At 41.8% G+C, this 16,374-nt stretch overlaps 3 protein-coding genes across 5 annotated transcripts; 2 read left to right on the forward strand and 1 right to left on the reverse strand.

The window, feature by feature from the left end:
• The first annotated feature begins 568 nt into the window (after positions 1-568).
• thsd1 (thrombospondin, type I, domain containing 1) lies at positions 569-6,149 on the forward strand. Of its 2 annotated transcripts, none has more exons than XM_084942437.1 (8): positions 569-800; positions 1,286-1,652; positions 2,495-2,889; positions 2,977-3,577; positions 3,707-3,868; positions 3,975-4,386; positions 4,493-5,033; positions 5,155-6,149. In XM_084942437.1, the coding sequence occupies exons 2-8, from the start codon at positions 1,601-1,603 to the stop codon at positions 5,785-5,787; spliced, it is 2,796 nt and encodes a 931-aa protein (XP_084798563.1). In that variant the 5' UTR covers positions 569-800; positions 1,286-1,600; the 3' UTR covers positions 5,788-6,149. The 2 variants fall into 2 exon arrangements, with proteins under 2 accessions (XP_084798563.1, XP_084798562.1); XM_084942436.1 differs by having other exon boundaries at positions 1,528-1,652.
• A 308-nt stretch (positions 6,150-6,457) lies between these two features.
• On the reverse strand, positions 6,458-9,746 carry fgl1b (fibrinogen like 1B). The gene is made up of 9 exons (XM_084942439.1): positions 9,490-9,746; positions 9,291-9,377; positions 8,832-9,105; positions 8,490-8,649; positions 8,258-8,355; positions 7,927-8,015; positions 7,715-7,840; positions 7,525-7,589; positions 6,458-7,383 (listed from the first exon to the last, which is right to left on the reverse strand). Exons 1-9 carry the CDS (start codon positions 9,493-9,495, stop codon positions 7,203-7,205), a joined length of 1,086 nt encoding a protein of 361 aa, XP_084798565.1. The 5' UTR covers positions 9,496-9,746; the 3' UTR covers positions 6,458-7,202.
• A 648-nt stretch (positions 9,747-10,394) lies between these two features.
• tpte (transmembrane phosphatase with tensin homology) lies at positions 10,395-16,088 on the forward strand. 2 transcript variants are annotated; one of them, XM_084942441.1, is made up of 19 exons: positions 10,395-10,663; positions 11,086-11,176; positions 11,268-11,348; positions 11,428-11,475; positions 11,577-11,738; positions 12,287-12,406; positions 12,984-13,083; positions 13,170-13,233; positions 13,360-13,424; positions 13,567-13,627; positions 13,713-13,794; positions 13,998-14,086; positions 14,184-14,245; positions 14,345-14,425; positions 15,230-15,335; positions 15,428-15,525; positions 15,607-15,702; positions 15,788-15,858; positions 15,959-16,088. In XM_084942441.1, exons 2-19 carry the CDS (start codon positions 11,130-11,132, stop codon positions 16,062-16,064), a joined length of 1,539 nt encoding a protein of 512 aa, XP_084798567.1. In that variant the 5' UTR covers positions 10,395-10,663; positions 11,086-11,129; the 3' UTR covers positions 16,065-16,088. The 2 variants fall into 2 exon arrangements, with proteins under 2 accessions (XP_084798567.1, XP_084798568.1); XM_084942442.1 differs by lacking the exon at positions 10,395-10,663 and adding an exon at positions 10,672-10,817.
• Positions 16,089-16,374: the final 286 nt, after the last annotated feature.

Here is a 16,374-nt window from a genome sequence, read left to right on the forward strand (position 1 = left end):
TTACAATGAGATTGACTACTATTTTTTTTTTAACTCTAATTGGTTAATCATAGAAAAACGACATATATAGTTTACTATACAATACTGATTAAAACGTTTGATTTTTTTTTCTCACACTGTCACATAAAGGATTGAACTACAGATCCCTATGTTGAATTTCACATATTTTTCCTGCGGCACTGCCATCTTAAATGTTTTGATGATCCGGGCGCCTGTTAAAACTGATATCGATCTTTGGAATGATAGACTTAATGCAATGCGATCCTTTAACTGCCAGAGCAGGAAATGTATCTTTCATTTGTGCCTTTTTTTCGTCTAGCATGAAATTTCCTAGAGCTAAAGCACGTTAGAACCAGTTCCACTTCTCACTGCTTCATTTTACCTACTATTAATCTCAGGCAGGAATAAAAAGGGCGAGAGTCGTTTTGGACGCAAAACGTTCTTTATTTTTTAAATATCTTCTTAAATGGAAGCTTCAAGGCAGATAATATTTAAGACTTAAGTCGTAAACCGTTTAACTGCGTGTCTAAATTCTGAGAGGAAAAGGGAGTTTGCCGCAAACATAATACGCCCTCTTGTTGACCTTACTGAGCGGATCTCTTTCACGCGCTCTGAACCCCAGCGCGCGCCTCTGGAGCGCTCGTGGGGCTGTCATACTTGTCCCCCTGACTGTCAGTGAAATTTATTAGCAGCTTATCTGGCAAAAGAAATTCGCAACGAGCATATGGAGGGACGGTTACTGTTGGTGCTGTGCGGGGGAAAGCGCCGAGGAACCATACTTTTCTGAGTCTTCAAGACACGTGAGTACAATTTGATTCAGTCAGACTGCACTACACAAAACAGTAAAGGGTTAGACTCACTATGTAAAGCACCATGCATGCTAATCTAGACTGAAAATCCAGGTTTAGATTCACTAATCAGAAGGTATTGCGCACACAAAGGGCGCTGTGTTTATTCGCGGATTAAAAACCAGTCATATCCTGAAAATATTCACCCAAATGAGCTACACAGTATGAGCACGGGGTTAAAAACAAGAAAACGCCAGGCTCCACCTTAACTTTGTATTTGCTTGGAAGTTTGGCTGACTTTATGATGGAAATAATAACTAGTAGTAAATGTTCTGATTCTGCTCTGACTTCAAAAGTCTGAAATGGTCTGTTTTTGAAACAAAACAAACAAACAAAAAAAAAATATATATATATATAGATCAATTCAGACAAGTGTTTGGCTTCAGCCTACTACATGTTTGTGATGAACAAAGCCCCCTCCCCTCCTTTTTTTGAAGCCTCTCTTGTGTGATGGTGGCAGCTCCCCATACCCATTGTGAAGATGAAAGGAAGAGGAAGACGCCAGTGTAAATTCAGAAAAGTCATGTTCACTGTTCATACTCTAGCCTTCCTGTTTTCCATACATGCAGAAGAGCGCACAGCTTCTTGTACACACACTTAACTGCTATCTACTACTTCTCTGTGGATTATCTTCTTGTTTTTTTTTTGTTTTATTGTTCTATGATTTCCCCATTTAAAGCTTTTCACAGTGTTGTGATGGTGGAATAGGACGATCATGTGGTGTTGGAGAAAAAGGAGGCACAGGTATCGGAATGCCACAGGCTGTCTCACTGCTGTCCTTCCTGCTAGTGTTCATTGGATATGGTGAGTTTCTACAAATCTATCATCTTACTGCATTTTAATTGACTGCTGAACGAGGCTAATGCGTGGCCTCTTCAGACACCCGCTTTCCTTTGTGAGGATGTGAGGTCCCAACAACAGGATTTACACAATACAGAGCACAATAGCTCTTAAAATAACATGCTACTAGTGCGTTTCCCCCCACTAATAGCACTCTGATTCTTGGCTTATATACTCAAACATGTTTAACTCTTTGTCTGTTTGATATCTATACTTTACTGCTTTTGAACCTGTTAATGTGGACTCCACTGAGCTTGTTTTGTCGTTCTGAGCAAAAACTATACTTGGCGTGGTTGTTTGGGCAATATATCTGATGTTGGATAAGGGAAATGTATAAGAGGTTTATAAAAGTATTATAATTACACACAGGACACGTTGTTATAAATTACGGTTACAATGTGTTGTCAAAACTGACGCTTTATAAACTCACAATTGAGGCCAAGTTTTACTAGAAAACCTTCTAAAATTTGTAAAATTACCATCAAAAATGAACAGACCCATACACTCCTAGTATTTTTTAAACAGCCACAAATATTAACTCACACTTGAGCTTATCATTCTGATTAATTTACCTAACAAAATGGAACTAGAAACAACCTTTAGGTACAGTAAAACTTTGCTTGCATGCTTGGAAAATCTGGATTTTTTTAAATAAATGCATTAATGGTTAACAACAACCAGACTTAATTTTACCCATTGTGGACATATTAAGAAGGTGTATTCACCACTTGTAGAACAATGTGTAACATTTTCTTTTTCCTTTCTCTGTCTTTCTCACATCTACTTGTGTGTTTCCTTTCCTGCAGCTTTTGCAGGGCTCAATATCTGGCCCTCCTTGCATTCTGCCCTAAGCAACAGCAGCGTATTTGTGGACTTCAGCATAAAATCCAACAGCAGCACCATCCGGAGCAGGAGCCTATCTCTCGTCAACACGGAAAGCAACACCACTGTTCTGACCAAGACTCTCCACAACAATCAACCGGCTGGCAGGGTGGAGTTCAACTGCTCCTGCTTCCCGTACGCAGGAACTTTCCGGTTCCTGCTGAGACAAACCAGCATCTCCACTGTTTTCCCTACTAATAGCACAGAGGGCAGTAGCATAGAGAGCACTACCTGGTGGTGGAGTTCAGAACTACAAGTCCATTGGCCAACCTTTCATATTGCCGTGGAGAGAGCTGGGAACCACTCGGGATCCTTTCAGGTAATAAAAACAACATTTCAGTATATACTGCTGTAAAACAATGACCATAAATAATTATCATACTTCTCTTCTGTTGTTTCTCTTCAGGTTGGGATATCCACTAATGAACACTTTCAGGCTTGTTCCAGCGGCATTGATTCTGCTCTCTCACTAGAAGTCAGCTACATGGAGTACAACCAAATAGGTCATAAGAGCATCAACAAGGTCCGAGCCCTCACGCGAATCCCAATCAAACCCCTCCGTTCTCAGAGTGTTGAACTGCCCTGTGCCTTCCCATTCACAGACAGAGATTTCATAAGAGTTGCTCTACGGTCTCCTCACACAGCACAGGAGGTGAAGAGCTCTGGCCCGCTCTACCTGTCCCGTATCTTCTCCTATAAGCTGCTAGTGGAAAATGCCAATGCTTACAAGAGTGGCTGTGAGGGCACTATGACTGTTAAATTGATCACCCCACCCTGTGCTCACATCAATGGGAGAGTATTACTGTATAGCGATGCTGCTTCATCTGCAGAGGAGCCCACTTCTCCCCCGTTGGCCTTTAACTGGCTGACTCAGGGAGAGAATGAAACTGAATTCAACTGCTCCGTGTTTTACCCAGGAAGGAATAAGTACTGCTTTCGCTTTGTTTTCAACTACAGCCGCTCGCCCAGTCCAGCACAGACGTGTCTGGTGGCTTACAAAAGTGCAGGTGAGAATGTTTAGCCCGTGTGTTTTTGGTGTATTGGAGTGGAGGGAATTTATGTAGCAATGCAGAGTTAAAGGTTTTAAACTACTAATCTGCTTTATTGCGTTTTAACACTTTCCTTGCATCCTGCAGAGTCATGGGGGCCATGGCAGCCGTGGAGTGTGTGCAGCGTGAGCTGTGGAGAAGGGGTGAGGGAACGAGTGCGTGAGTGTTTACTGCCCTCAGGTGTGCGAGGGATGCAGTGCACTGGCATGATCAAGGAGCAGTCCCTGTGTTCATTAGAGGATTGTGTCGGTGAGTTTGTTTACCCTTAACTTGCACTTTCTAATCTTCAGTATCTTAGATTAAAGCTTTTTCTCTTCAGTTTTGTGTCCAAACTTTGTTTTTCTTTTTGTCCCAGTGGTACCAGCTCCTTCTCCATCTCTCTCACCTGGAGTTGCACCCTTGGGCGGTAACATGATTGTGGTAGTTGGTATCTCCCTTTGTCTGGCTGTGATTATGGCTACTGTTGTGGTGACGGTGTGGAGAAAATTTTGCCAGAGCCCTCAGTGCAGCTCTGTCCGGAGAAGCTCCATGCATTCTCCTGGAGGGCGCAAGCTCTCAGATGAGGCCTCCATCTGTGGGCACAGCCTACAAAGACCCAGCCTGTCTGATGTTCACAGCCCTTCAGGGGGCGTGGGTGTGGCTGCAGCCCAAAAAGATGGGGCTTTCTTGGGAAGTCAACCTCTCTCACAGACCGTGGTGATACCACTCCCACAGGACCAAGAAAGACTATCTCCCACTGGCCAGAAGGTGTTTCCACCAATATTTGGGTATGTTTTAAAATTTATAATATTCTATCCCAGATGTATCCCTTTTTGTCACTAGCTATTAAAAAAACACACACACACAATAAACCGGAAACTATTTTTTGCCTAGGTACAAATTGGCACAACAACAGTTGAAAGAGATGAAGAAGAAGGGCTTAAAGGAGGCTACACAGCTGTACCATGTCTCTTCCAGCCCTGTCCATGACACTGTTGTAGACACATCTGCTTCACCCACCATCTCTCCCATTCCTACACCAATTGGATTTGCTCATTCTGCCTCCCCTTTAGGTCTACAGGGTGATTCTAAACTCAAGAATTTTCACATTGCAGCTCCCTTTTCTGAACCACCACCACAAACTTTTAGGGCCACACCGGACAGACTGAGTCCTAGAGTGGAACTGATCATAGGTCCTCCTGTTGCTGCTCACGCAAGTAGGAGCAGCTCCAAGTGGCATGACCGCACTGCTGACTGGGTAGAGATGGTAGAGAGGAGTGGGCTAACAGGTTTCAGAGAAGAAGGACACGCAGCAGCGGGAAACTCTTATCATAAGAATCCAAATTTCCGACGGACTTCCAGTTTTAATGATGCCAAACCTCAGCTACCGTCCTTCTCACAGTCCAGACAGTTCAGAGAAAGAAGCCTGACCCAGGTAACTTATATACTCTTTAGTATGATTTTAATTTATTTTTTATTTTGTTTATTTATTTATTATTGCTGTAAAACATTTTAGTGCCACGAATGGTCAAGTTTAACCGTTATGTCCTTTCCAGGTGGGATCTCGGACTCTTCCCGAAGGAAGCTGTTGGAGCAAAGGAGGGTGGGAGAGACAGCCATATCGCTCTTATCCAATTCCAGAGCATGGGGCTTCAGAGTGGGCTAGATCCAGACTACAGAAAAGTGACCAGAGGAAGCCCTGGACAGAGAAACCAGTGCTTTCGCACATTAATGAAATCAAACATGCAGGAACCAACACAAACACAATTTCAGCATCTGGGACACAGGGTAAATCTGACTTTAATAGCACAGCAGAGAGGAGAAAGAACAGTGACCAAGTTTCAGGGATCGGGGGTCCCGCCGCAGCACCTGTTAGTTCTCAGGGAGTGAACCAGTTGAGTTTGGATCGGGCTGAACAGAACTGGAACCGTCGCGGCCCCTCACCAATTCAGAGGAACATCCTGGCCCGGAAATTAAAGGAGGCTCAGTCCAACTCTGCAGCCAAGGGGCGCAAGCGCAGCTCCAGCTTTACTGCTTCATCCTCAGACCAGAGGAAAGGTCGCTGCCACTCTCTGCCCGTGACTGAGGAGTACACCAGCAGTGATGGCTCTCCCTACAAGCTGAGTGAGGCAGAACAAAAGATGCTGGATCTAGATCTGTCCTCGTCATATGTATGGGAGGAGGAGTAGATCACAAACTACAGCTGAGAAAAACTGCCACTGAAAATCACATTTATTCTTTACCCTTCACCCTACATCTCTGTACCCACCTATGTATTGTAATGTTACAGATTTATCTCTATATGTTTTTATCTTTTAAAGTTCTTATTTTTGACTTTAGTTTGGAATTTTTTAAGGTTTGTTTTGATATTTTGTAATATTATTACTGACTTTGTGAACTGGTAAAGTTTTATTTAATTCACTGTATGCCATTGCTGAGATTTTTAACACACTTTGGAAATACATTTCTCCTCTGTACTTCAACAGCTGGTACAATAAACCTGTCACATTTTCTAAATGCACTCTTAAAATCAATACCTAGACCCAGATAATGCTCTAGTTTTATTTCCACATAACTGTATGTGTTTATTTTATAGTGCTGCCAAGTCTTCTGCAATTACAGTACTCTACAATGCTGAAACCGCACCAGCTACACTGCTTCTGTCACAATGGCCACGGGCCGAAAGCTAAATTGGACTCGATTGCAGATAACCACAAACAGAGACAGCTCAAACGTTTTGCAGTGTTTATTATTTAGTCAACCAGTGAATTCGTGACAAGGAGTTGCTAACGAAGTAGCCATGGGTCAGTGGGGGGGGGGGTGAACGGGGATTTAGCAGGTTGAGACGGGAACGGAGCGGTTGCGTTGGTGATCGGCGTGAATTTCGCTTTGAGGGAGAGGCGGTGGTAGTCCAGGGGAGTAGTGGAAAGGCTGGCAGACCTGAGTTCCGCTGTGTCCAAGGTGGTCAGTGAGGCTGGAGGGCAGGCAGGTGAGGGTCATCGTATTCCTTATGAATTTGAAGATAATCCAAGGCGAGCTGGGGTTGAGGGTGATGACAACGAAGGTCCAGGAAATCGGAAGCACATGAAACCAAGGTTAACAATGAAAAAGTGGCAAGAGCGTAAAAAGTCGTAGAGTCAATACCAACGTGAGGTCGTTGACGCACTGGCGGTGAAGGAGAGTCTGAGGGGACCTTAAATCCTCAACCTGATTGCCCCGAATCAGTATCAGGTGTGCAGCACTGCAGCAGGGAGATGGCTCCGCCCAGGGGTGGAGACCAAGGAACGCAGGTGCCTGATAGCACTTTCCAGTCGAGTCTCCAGATCCTGACAGCTTCACTGTTTAATGTGAGATCTAAGCAGTGTCAAATATGTAATGAAAATTACACAGTTGTATCAATTGTAACTATGCTTGAGGACAATCAAATGAACATCAGAGAGGTGTTATGGATGAAATGCTGTTTATTTTAGTGTTTGGTTAATAGACACTTTACAGAAAGAAATGCATACAATACGGTATTACTGATATTTGACAGAAAAATAGCAAAGGGAGAAATTAAAATATGGCAAAGAATGTTTGCTCTTGTTTTTTAGCGTTTAGGTTTTTAAATTTCGCCCGCTCCACTGCCCATGGCGTCTAGGAAAACCAGAGGCCGCACCTTCATGGTGGTGTGTCTAAGTGAATACCAAAGGCCTTTCCAGGTCCCCCAAACAATACCGTCATCATACTCGGCTTTGTACTTCCCTCTGCGATAGAATTTTCCATTTAAGTTGGCTGCATGACATCTGTAGATCAGAAGTTAAGGGCACAATGTCAAAGGTAAATTTTCCAAATTACAAAACCCGGTGAAGAGGCAGAAACTTCATAATCACATTTGAAGTGATGCAGACTCATCATGAAACAGAAAGGGTGGGTGACAGCCTCACCTGTTGTACCACCAACCTGCTTTATTCTCCTGGGCACAGCTTCCCTGGAGGTACCGGTCGTTATCCTGTCAACCACCGGCATCAGTGTTTTCACATTGATCATTTGCACATGAGTAGTCTATTAGACGTGCTGTGAAACATCAACTTGCCATCTTGGAGTGGTAATGGTTTTGACAGATGTGTGACTAACCTGATCCCTGGTGCTGAAATGCATGCCACTGAGGCAAGAAGACCACTGCTCCACCACACCCCTGCTTCCACTGAGAGCATCTCCCGCTAACCCACTGTACTGCCCATACTGAAGACGATATTTATCCTGGAATGAGCATTAGAACAATGTTTCCTGGGAGGATCGTTATACTTATGATTCTAAGGAAAAGCTACACAAAGTGTTTTTCTCACAGCCTCATCAGTGATCCTGAAGTTGTCATAAAACGCATAGCGTCTCTGTCCATCCCAATCCATAAGATCGATCTTCACAAGGTTCTTACCTTTAGCACAAAAAAGACACAAAGTAAAGTTGGTAAAGGAGAAGCTAATAAGACAGGAACTAGAACTTTTTAAAATGCAACATATGAATGGAAAAACACATACTGGGTGTCTACAATATATTATCAAACATGCTTTTTAAAGGCCCGTTCTTGCACAAAATATGAGACCTGGTTGTATTTTTGTGTCCCATAGGTCAATGCTGATCTGATTGAAGCATTAGTGCATAATGTGACCTGCTGACCTTCTGAGAGCAGAGAGTAAATATGTTCATTGCCCAACCAAAACTCGTCATTCCACAGTTTGAAGTCGCCAAAGCCATCTCTGTAGTCCACCCAGTCTCTGAAATGAGAAGTAGGCTGGCAGTTGACTTCAAACAGAAAACCCCACAAGCTTTATCAGCATCATACTAGATTTTAGACAGGCTGTGGGATCTTCCCCCCACATGCTGTGGGCTACTTCTTCTGCACAATTACCTGTGAAAGTCAACTCTTCCATGCCGGCGTTTTTGAAACACTGTCCACCCTCCTCCATCATCCATGTCACAGTAAACTAAAAAGGGCTCCTGATGTAATTTGGGTCTTATGCGGTAGAAACCGCTAGATGGTCTCTGTCTGTCGAACAGTTCAGAACAGTCTAGAAGAAAGACAAAATAAATGCTTCAGAGATTGCTGATTAATGTTCTTACATTGACATTTTGACTTTGTGTTGCATGTCAAGTAAAAAATAGCTGTGCATGTGCAAAACTCAGTGATCGAGAAATAGAAAAATGCGTCATGCACTGTAGATTTGAACCAAACATAGTGCGCTTTTCTTACCTTTATCATAAACAATTAAATTGCCTGTCGGTGGAAGTGGTTTAGTCAGCGTCATATCCAGTCCATCTAGTGCTGCGCTCTTGTTGTGGTTTAAACCAGAATCGGGGTCTGAATCAGCCTGAGGTTTGCTGTTAGACGCAGCAGGCTGAAACGGACGGAAGTATTTGTGCGTCTGCAGGTGCTCAACCTGCCATTTTCTGATCAAAAGACTATTTTCCAGTTTCCTTATGCTGCGCTTGAGAACAGCAAACTCAGGCCCGCACGAGTCTATTGCCTTAAAATAAGGAAGGAAAAAAATACCTCTGTTTTTATTCTGATAACACACAGAGGAAGCAGTAAGTAATGCATCACAGTTTTTTTCTACACATCTAGAAAAAACACAATTTAAGGCAAACATTTTCAGTTTTCACAGTCAATACAAAAATAAATGAAAATATTTGTTACAGAGTAGATACATACAGACGGCTGTGAAGAGGAGACCAAGACTGGGCACAGCAGAGTCAAGAACAGCAACACTGGCATGACTTTTAGGAAAAACCACATTTTCTAAAATAAACAAGACAATTTAGATTAAAACTTTAAGAAAAATCAAAAAGTTATCCAAAACTTTAAATGCTTTTTTTTAACACCTGAAGAATCTCGAAGCCACAAGCCTTACCTTCATTTCACAAAGCTTCCCTTGTTTTCTTCAGGTTCAGTGTTCTCTTCCCCTAAAATTTGTCAGCATTATTTATAGGCTGGGCTAGTTCTGCATGTTTCACATTAGAGGATTCGGACGAGAACGGTCTCGCCAAACACTGAACTCAGGTCAGTTTTGTGCTTTCTCCTTCATAAACCATCGCATTGTCTTGAAAGTAGAGCTGATCTCAGAGCTGCAAATAGCTTCACTGACCGAAAATGTTGAAAGAGCTCCATTCTTTACATACCAGAAGCGCTGCTTGTGGGGTTTGCCTTTTAAATATAACACAGTGATCTATTGGGGGGAGACAATTATTCCTAATAAAAAAAAAATACATTCTATTTTTATTAATTTCCTACTTTAAACACTAATTCGTGCAATAAAGTAATGCAATATATGATTTCTTAGTAATTTCATAAACAGCAGAGCATCCGTGTGAACATTACCCAGGGAACTAAAGTTATAATATTTACACATATTTAATATGCAGTGGTATAAAACACGGGAAAGGTGCAAACTGTAGTGTAAGTCAGCGTGTGGGAAGACGATAAATGACCCTCTGCATGTGAAGTAAACACGCAGAGGGTTGTTGTAATAAAAGATGATGCAAGGGAAATGGGTCAGATGGAGGCAGACGATGCGCTGTGGCGACCCCTAAAGGGAGCAGTTGAGGTATTTTGTGTTTTCTATGTATTTATTTCATTTTTATTTTTTATTTTTATTTTTCTGAATATCATACCCAAATATCATGAATTCATGACAAAACACAAACAAACAAGTGACGCAAAAGGCAGGAATGTACTATTTCGTTTTTGGCCAGTCTATTAAAACCAGATGTTCCAGCCCGTTGGGCTAGTTTAGTAACTATCGGCGGTTTAAATACGTCTGTGCAGAAGGGTTACCGTCAGACTCTGTTTTTGAGTCAAAGTAAGCTGAGGAGGAAATATGAATAAAGAGGGGGAGGCCATTTTTTCCTCCTTTTTTTTCTACTGAGCTCCAGGAAGTTCGAAACCGCTACGTTTGCAAAAACAATGAGGAATAGTGGATGGATAGAAAAAAATCCACCCGGTTAACCTTTGAACCGTCTTCCTTTGTCCCCGGGAGAAGTCACAAGACGAAGTCTCGTATAATTTGACGAATGACAGTCCCGACGGTAAGCAGGCGGTGGGAGTTTAGTTTAGTTGGGCTTTTTGGGGGTCTGATTTGTTGTGAACGCGTCAACGCTGCAAGGAAAGCAACAGGACAGTGAATGGTGATCACACAGACTGTGGACCGGGCGGTGAAATTTTGTTAAAATTTACCCAGAGGTAAACATAATGAGCGATTCCTTTCTTGAGCTGTTTCTTTGTACGTGCTGCAGCTGAATGTAGTGATTTAGGGACGCGCTGTGGACTCCTGCATCCTGCAGGCAGCACCGGGAAATGCGTGAGAGACTGGTTTGAAGAAAAGCAGCGTTTTAGGACGATGACACAAAGTTTATGCACTCTTGTCTCATTTGTTTCCACATTGTAACCACGTAGCATCGCGCTGAACAGGGCGCACTCAATCTTATCACGCTTTTGTCTCCAAATGCAGAAACTCCACGTTCAGGACAAAAAGAGAAAGGAAACAGAAGCATCATGTCCTCTGTGTACTTTAGCCCAGGGTTAGACTCAAGCGTAAATGGGTGAGGTTTTTATTTATTTATCTCTCTATATATATCAAATAAATACATATATTTGTGTGTCTTTGTCCGTAATGTCTATCTGTCTTCTCAGAAACATTACAAAGATGGAGAATGCTAAAGTAGAGATTGATGATGGAAAGGAGGAGAGTGCACTACCAGACACACTGTACTAGTAAGTTTACAGAGATCCAATTTGCATAACCCTTCAGCTCTACATACAGGCACATATAACCCTGTCCCCTGTTTTGCAGCAATCTTCGGAAAAGGATAGCCCCGTTTGTCATGTCCTTTGGCTTTCGGTGAGTGTGTTTTTTGCAAATTGGAAACGGGTACACTCCTACCTGGTTGTCTTTTTAATTAAGTGGATGTGTTATCATCATTTGCATGTCTTTCTCTCCAGTTTATTTGGAGTAACACTGATCATAGTGGACTTTGTGCTGGTGATTGTGGATCTCTCGCTGCCAGCCAAGAGTAGAGATGCTGGAAATGCGTTAGAGGCTGTGTCCCTCACCATCTCTTTCTTCTTCCTTGCCGATGTCCTCCTGCGTGTCTATGTGGAGGGGTGAGTGAGAAATGCTTGTGGGAGTCTAGTCGTTGTTTTCCGCACCTCTGTAACCATCAACACCCGGTTGTGAGTAAGAAGTCATGCGCATGAGCCAGCCTTCCAGGAAGAATAGCCTCTGTTCTGAGGAAGCCAGTGGATTGCCTAACAAATCAGACAAAACTTACTTTTGCAAAAGTAATTTTTTGCTGACACTGCGCTAGAAGAAGTGTTCACATTGATGCGGTGGATCGCGATATAGTTTGAATCTGTAAACATCACAACTGTTTCCGTGCAAATGTGAGAAAGAGAAATGTTTAAAGCAGTGATTCCCACCGGAGTTTTGAATCAGCTGAAACCAAGTCTGATTTGTCATTAAACAGGAAGTTGTGAAAAGGAAGTCAGACAGGAAATGTTTTGGGTTAGGGATTAGGAAATGTAATGGCACAGTCATCAGAGTGTCAGAGAAATCACTGAATATGTCCATTGCATGATCTGTGCAGATTCTTTCTCCAGCTGTATACTAATTGTCTTGTGTCATGTTTCCACTTATCTTGGCCTCCTTTTAGTTTTAAAGTGTACTTCAGCTCCAAGCTGAACATCATAGACGCCTGCGTGGTGATAGTCACTCTGGTGGTCACCATGGTCTACACCTTCTCTGACCTGTCAGGTCCCAGCCTCATCCCCAGGTACATGTTTGCTCATTGCATTCCCATCACAATAGGCATACAGCAGGAAGGAACAATTAAATAATTAAGTATGATCGGTAAATAAGCATTGTGTTGGATAAGAAAAATGCAAAAGGGGCCACTTTAATGAGCATATCATAGTATAACACATTTAATATTTGAATTAAAAAAAATCTTGTATTTCTTTTCCATATGGAAATTTACACCCATACTCCACCTACCTGTTTTCTCTTATGATTCCTGACTGACCTCATAGATCTGTGTACAAACTACTCCAAAAAGAAAGCAATAGAGCAATGTTTTCAGTAAATTTGCAATTAGCCATATTGTACTTTAAAAACAAAACAAAAAAATTTTGAAGTTCTTTTTTTTCTTATTTGGTGGTGAAAATCTGAGAATGAATGACTGACTTGGCTGATTGTCTAATGACTGTTTAGCTTAACCATATGGTTTTAAGCTACATGCAGTAGTTGCATAGAGTATCGTAAACCATATTACAGATTTTATAATCTCCTTTTGAATGCACTGGACTTCGAACACCTGGAATAATGATTCACTTTTGCAATTTTCCTTTCAGGGTTGTGACATTTCTCCGCTTCTTGAGAATAATAATCCTCGTGAGGGTTTTCAGACTGGCCGCTCAGAAGAAAGAGCTGGAGAAAGTCACCAGGAGGATGGTAAGGTCGTCATTCTAGACGCAAACTGGACAGTTACAAGTGTTAGGGTTGGAGAAAGAACACTGGAAAAATTGCTTATTTTTCAGATTTCTGAAAACAAGCGGCGTTATCAGAAGGATGGATTTGACCTCGATCTTACCTATGTCACAGGCAGGTGTTTGAATTTAAAAAATTATGCATGTCAGGAAAATACATTTTGAGATAAAAAAAAGAAAAAAAATTATAATAATAAAAAAAAAGAAAAACAATGATTTTGCATCTTTACCCACTCTGTAGACCGTGTCATCGCCATGTCTTTCCCCTCCTCTGGGAAGCAGGCCTTCTATAGGAATCCAATCAGGGTAAGTGTGAGTGGCCTTGGATGCGAACCATGCACCACCTGCTTCATTTTACAAACATAATAATAACATAGACAAAGATCAAAATGATCCCAATCACAGTTACCATTGGCTTTTAACTGACTTCTCTTCTCTCTTTGTGCAGGAAGTGGCAAGATTTCTAGACACTAAACATGAAGGCCATTATAAAGTTTACAATCTTTGCAGTAAGTGTGCACCACCTTTCCTCACATGCACTGTATGCCCTTTTGTTGAGGATTACAAAACAGCGTAGTTTCTTTTTGTTTCCAGGTGAGAAAGGCTACGACCCCCAGTTCTTCCACTACAGGGTTGAACGGGTGTTTATTGATGACCACAATGTCCCCTCCTTGGAGTGAGCACGGTTTCTGTTACATATGTGGCCTTTTCTTTAATCTGGATCTTTTTCTTGTAGTAAACCTATACCAATGTTGAGACTTCAAGCATTTCTATAAATGACTCAGATCCAGGAAAAAGATGCATCACAACTGCATCAATTCCAGTGCTAATTAGTATTTTCACACCTTATTTCTTTGTTCTTGTACTGGATTGTTTCAGGGACATGCTCAAATACACAGCGAGCGTGAGAGAGTGGATGTCTGCTGATCCCCAAAACATCATTGCGATCCACTGCAAAGGAGGGAAAGGTAACATTAGTGAGCTCTCCTTGACTCATTATCATTGGATCACTTATTTGAAAATATGCGTCTTTTTAAATGTGAATTCTACTGCTCCCTTTCCCAGGACGCACCGGTACTATGGTGTGCACCTGGCTTATCGACAGTGACCAGTTTGAGAGTGCACAGGTACATCTCTCTTACTTACTTACTTGTCAAACTAGGGTAAATAGATAAGCGCTTTAAAACAAGGCTATATCCTTACATTTGTTTCTTTTCGCACTGAAGGACAGTCTGGAGTATTTTGGCGAGCGGAGGACGGACAAAAGTCAGAGCTCCAAGTTTCAGGGGGTGGAGACTCCCTCTCAGGTAACAACAAGTCATCAAAAACTCTTTGAAGTGAAGGCATTTATTCTTAAATGTTCCATTTTAAGATTACCCTAAAGCTACTTAAAGAAACCCTCTAATCATTATGATGAGCAGCTCCATGTGGCAGAAACACAAAAGCATGGCAGCAATACAACGGCCTTCTTCACATGTGAGGCGACAGGATTTTTTTTCCAAAATTTGTAACATCGCCAGAGAAGGTTGCCAGGTTTTGGGCAAACCTTTTCTAGGAAAGTATTTGGAAACAGCCAGATGGTTCTGTCTTACAAATCATTTGTGGGAGATTTTGGGCGTACCTGTGAGACATCGCTCTTCACAACCATCATCAAAACAAATAGTAAAGGAATGTCTTTTGGAATAAGTATATTGGAGTTTTAGGCACCGGTGAAATCAATTCCAAGAAGCATAAAAGGGATTCTGAAGTCTCAACATCTTCTTAAGCCTGTTGGAACACACATACAAAAACTAAATGCTTGCTTTTTTAATGGTAAATGGACTGATTCTTATTCTTTTCTACTTTCCCAGAGTACTCAAAGCGCTCTATAGAACATGCCAAATTCACACATTCACTATCTTCTATGCTTTCTAACCACCATTCACACACATTCATACTCCGATGGATGCATCACATAGCTACTTGGGGTTAATATCTTGCCCAAGGATATTTGGTATGCAGACTAGGCAGAGCCAGGGATCAAACCACCAACCTTCCAATTAGTAGATGGCTTGCTCTACCTCCTACAGCCACAATATGTTAAAAGGTTTTGTTGTTTTTGTGTCCTGCAGAGCCGGTACGTAGGGTACTATGAAATCATGAAGAATAAGTTCAACAGACAATTGCCTCCACCGAAAAGCCTCAGGATTAAAAGCATCCGTATCCACTCCATAGCAGGTAAACTAGAAAACCTGAATCATGTTCGTTTATAGCTGCACCACCAACAGTGGCACATATGAGCTTTTTTTTCTCCCTCTACTCCTGCTCAGGTGTTGGTAAAGGTAATGGTAGCGATTTCAAGGTCAAGATAATTGTGAGAAAAGAGCTGGTGTTTGAGTGTGTGTGTGCTAAGCAGGAGAACTGCACGGTAAGTCTGTCACACACTCACAAATTCACACAACAGGATTGAAGAGTTCTAGCGTTTTAACCCGTTTATGCGTTTTGTTAGGTATTTCCTGATGTGGGTAATAACGCAGCAGTCATCAGCCTGCAGAATGGACCTGTGGTTGAAGGAGATGTGAAGGTCATGTTTGAATCGAGTGCAGTGAGTGCTTACTTTTTCACCTTTCACCTATATTAAAGGAAAGCTTGTGAATTAGATTCACGTGATCTGTTCTCATCATCCTTAGGGTCTCCCGAAAGGATATGAAGATGTTCCATTCTACTTCTGGTTCAATACATCCTTCATAGAAGATAACAAGTGTGTTTCTTTTTTCTATTTCAGCAGATCAGAGACCATTTTTTTTTGTATTCTTTTGACTGTATTATCATGACTTACACTCTCTTTAAACTGTCCTCAGGTTGTTTTTACCCAGGGAAGAGCTGGACAACCCACACAAACCAAAGACCTGGGACCTGTACAAGGAAGACTTTGGTGTCACTATGTTCTTCTTAGAATCTGAATAAAAGAAAGATGGAAAAATGGGAAAACCTGTTCTAGCTTTAATGATGCATAATGAACAGAAATATGCAAATTGAACACTAATTTAAAAAATGCAGTTTTGGTGTTAAAATTGACCAGAGGAATACCGTACATTTACATATGTTTAAATGTTGTGATCTTAAGTGCTTACAATTCTCCGCTTTACAAATAATGTAGACTAAAATTCTACTCTCAGCTTTTGCCACTTAAATTTGTGAGACATGGAGATTTACCAATACACAAAGAATAATGTCCGCATTTAAATTAATCTGTATGTGCAGGTACTTCTTTTGG

This window comes from Perissodus microlepis, chromosome 10 (assembly GCF_051167445.1).
Source record: "Perissodus microlepis isolate ML-2025 ecotype Zambia chromosome 10, ASM5116744v1, whole genome shotgun sequence".
In the NCBI taxonomy this organism is placed as follows: domain Eukaryota; kingdom Metazoa; phylum Chordata; class Actinopteri; order Cichliformes; family Cichlidae; genus Perissodus; species Perissodus microlepis.

Excerpts from the sequence above, each read along its gene's own strand:
- thsd1 (XM_084942437.1), top strand. The coding sequence starts at position 1,601 with ATGCCACAGGCTGTCTCACTGCTGTCCTTCCTGCTAGTGTTCATTGGA. Across the intron at positions 3,869-3,974 it reads TTCATTAGAGGATTGTGTCG|TGGTACCAGCTCCTTCTCCA; the intron begins GTGAGTTTGTTT and ends TTTTTGTCCCAG. Across the intron at positions 5,034-5,154 it reads GAGAAAGAAGCCTGACCCAG|GTGGGATCTCGGACTCTTCC; the intron begins GTAACTTATATA and ends TGTCCTTTCCAG.
- fgl1b (XM_084942439.1), bottom strand. Across the intron at positions 9,106-9,290 it reads TCTCCTCTTCACAGCCGTCT|GCAATAGACTCGTGCGGGCC; the intron begins GTATGTATCTAC and ends CCTTATTTTAAG. Across the intron at positions 8,356-8,489 it reads GGAAGAGTTGACTTTCACAG|AGACTGGGTGGACTACAGAG; the intron begins GTAATTGTGCAG and ends TTCTCATTTCAG.
- tpte (XM_084942441.1), top strand. The coding sequence starts at position 11,130 with ATGTCCTCTGTGTACTTTAGCCCAGGGTTAGACTCAAGCGTAAATGG. Across the intron at positions 11,349-11,427 it reads CTACCAGACACACTGTACTA|CAATCTTCGGAAAAGGATAG; the intron begins GTAAGTTTACAG and ends CCTGTTTTGCAG. Across the intron at positions 15,526-15,606 it reads CTAAGCAGGAGAACTGCACG|GTATTTCCTGATGTGGGTAA; the intron begins GTAAGTCTGTCA and ends GCGTTTTGTTAG.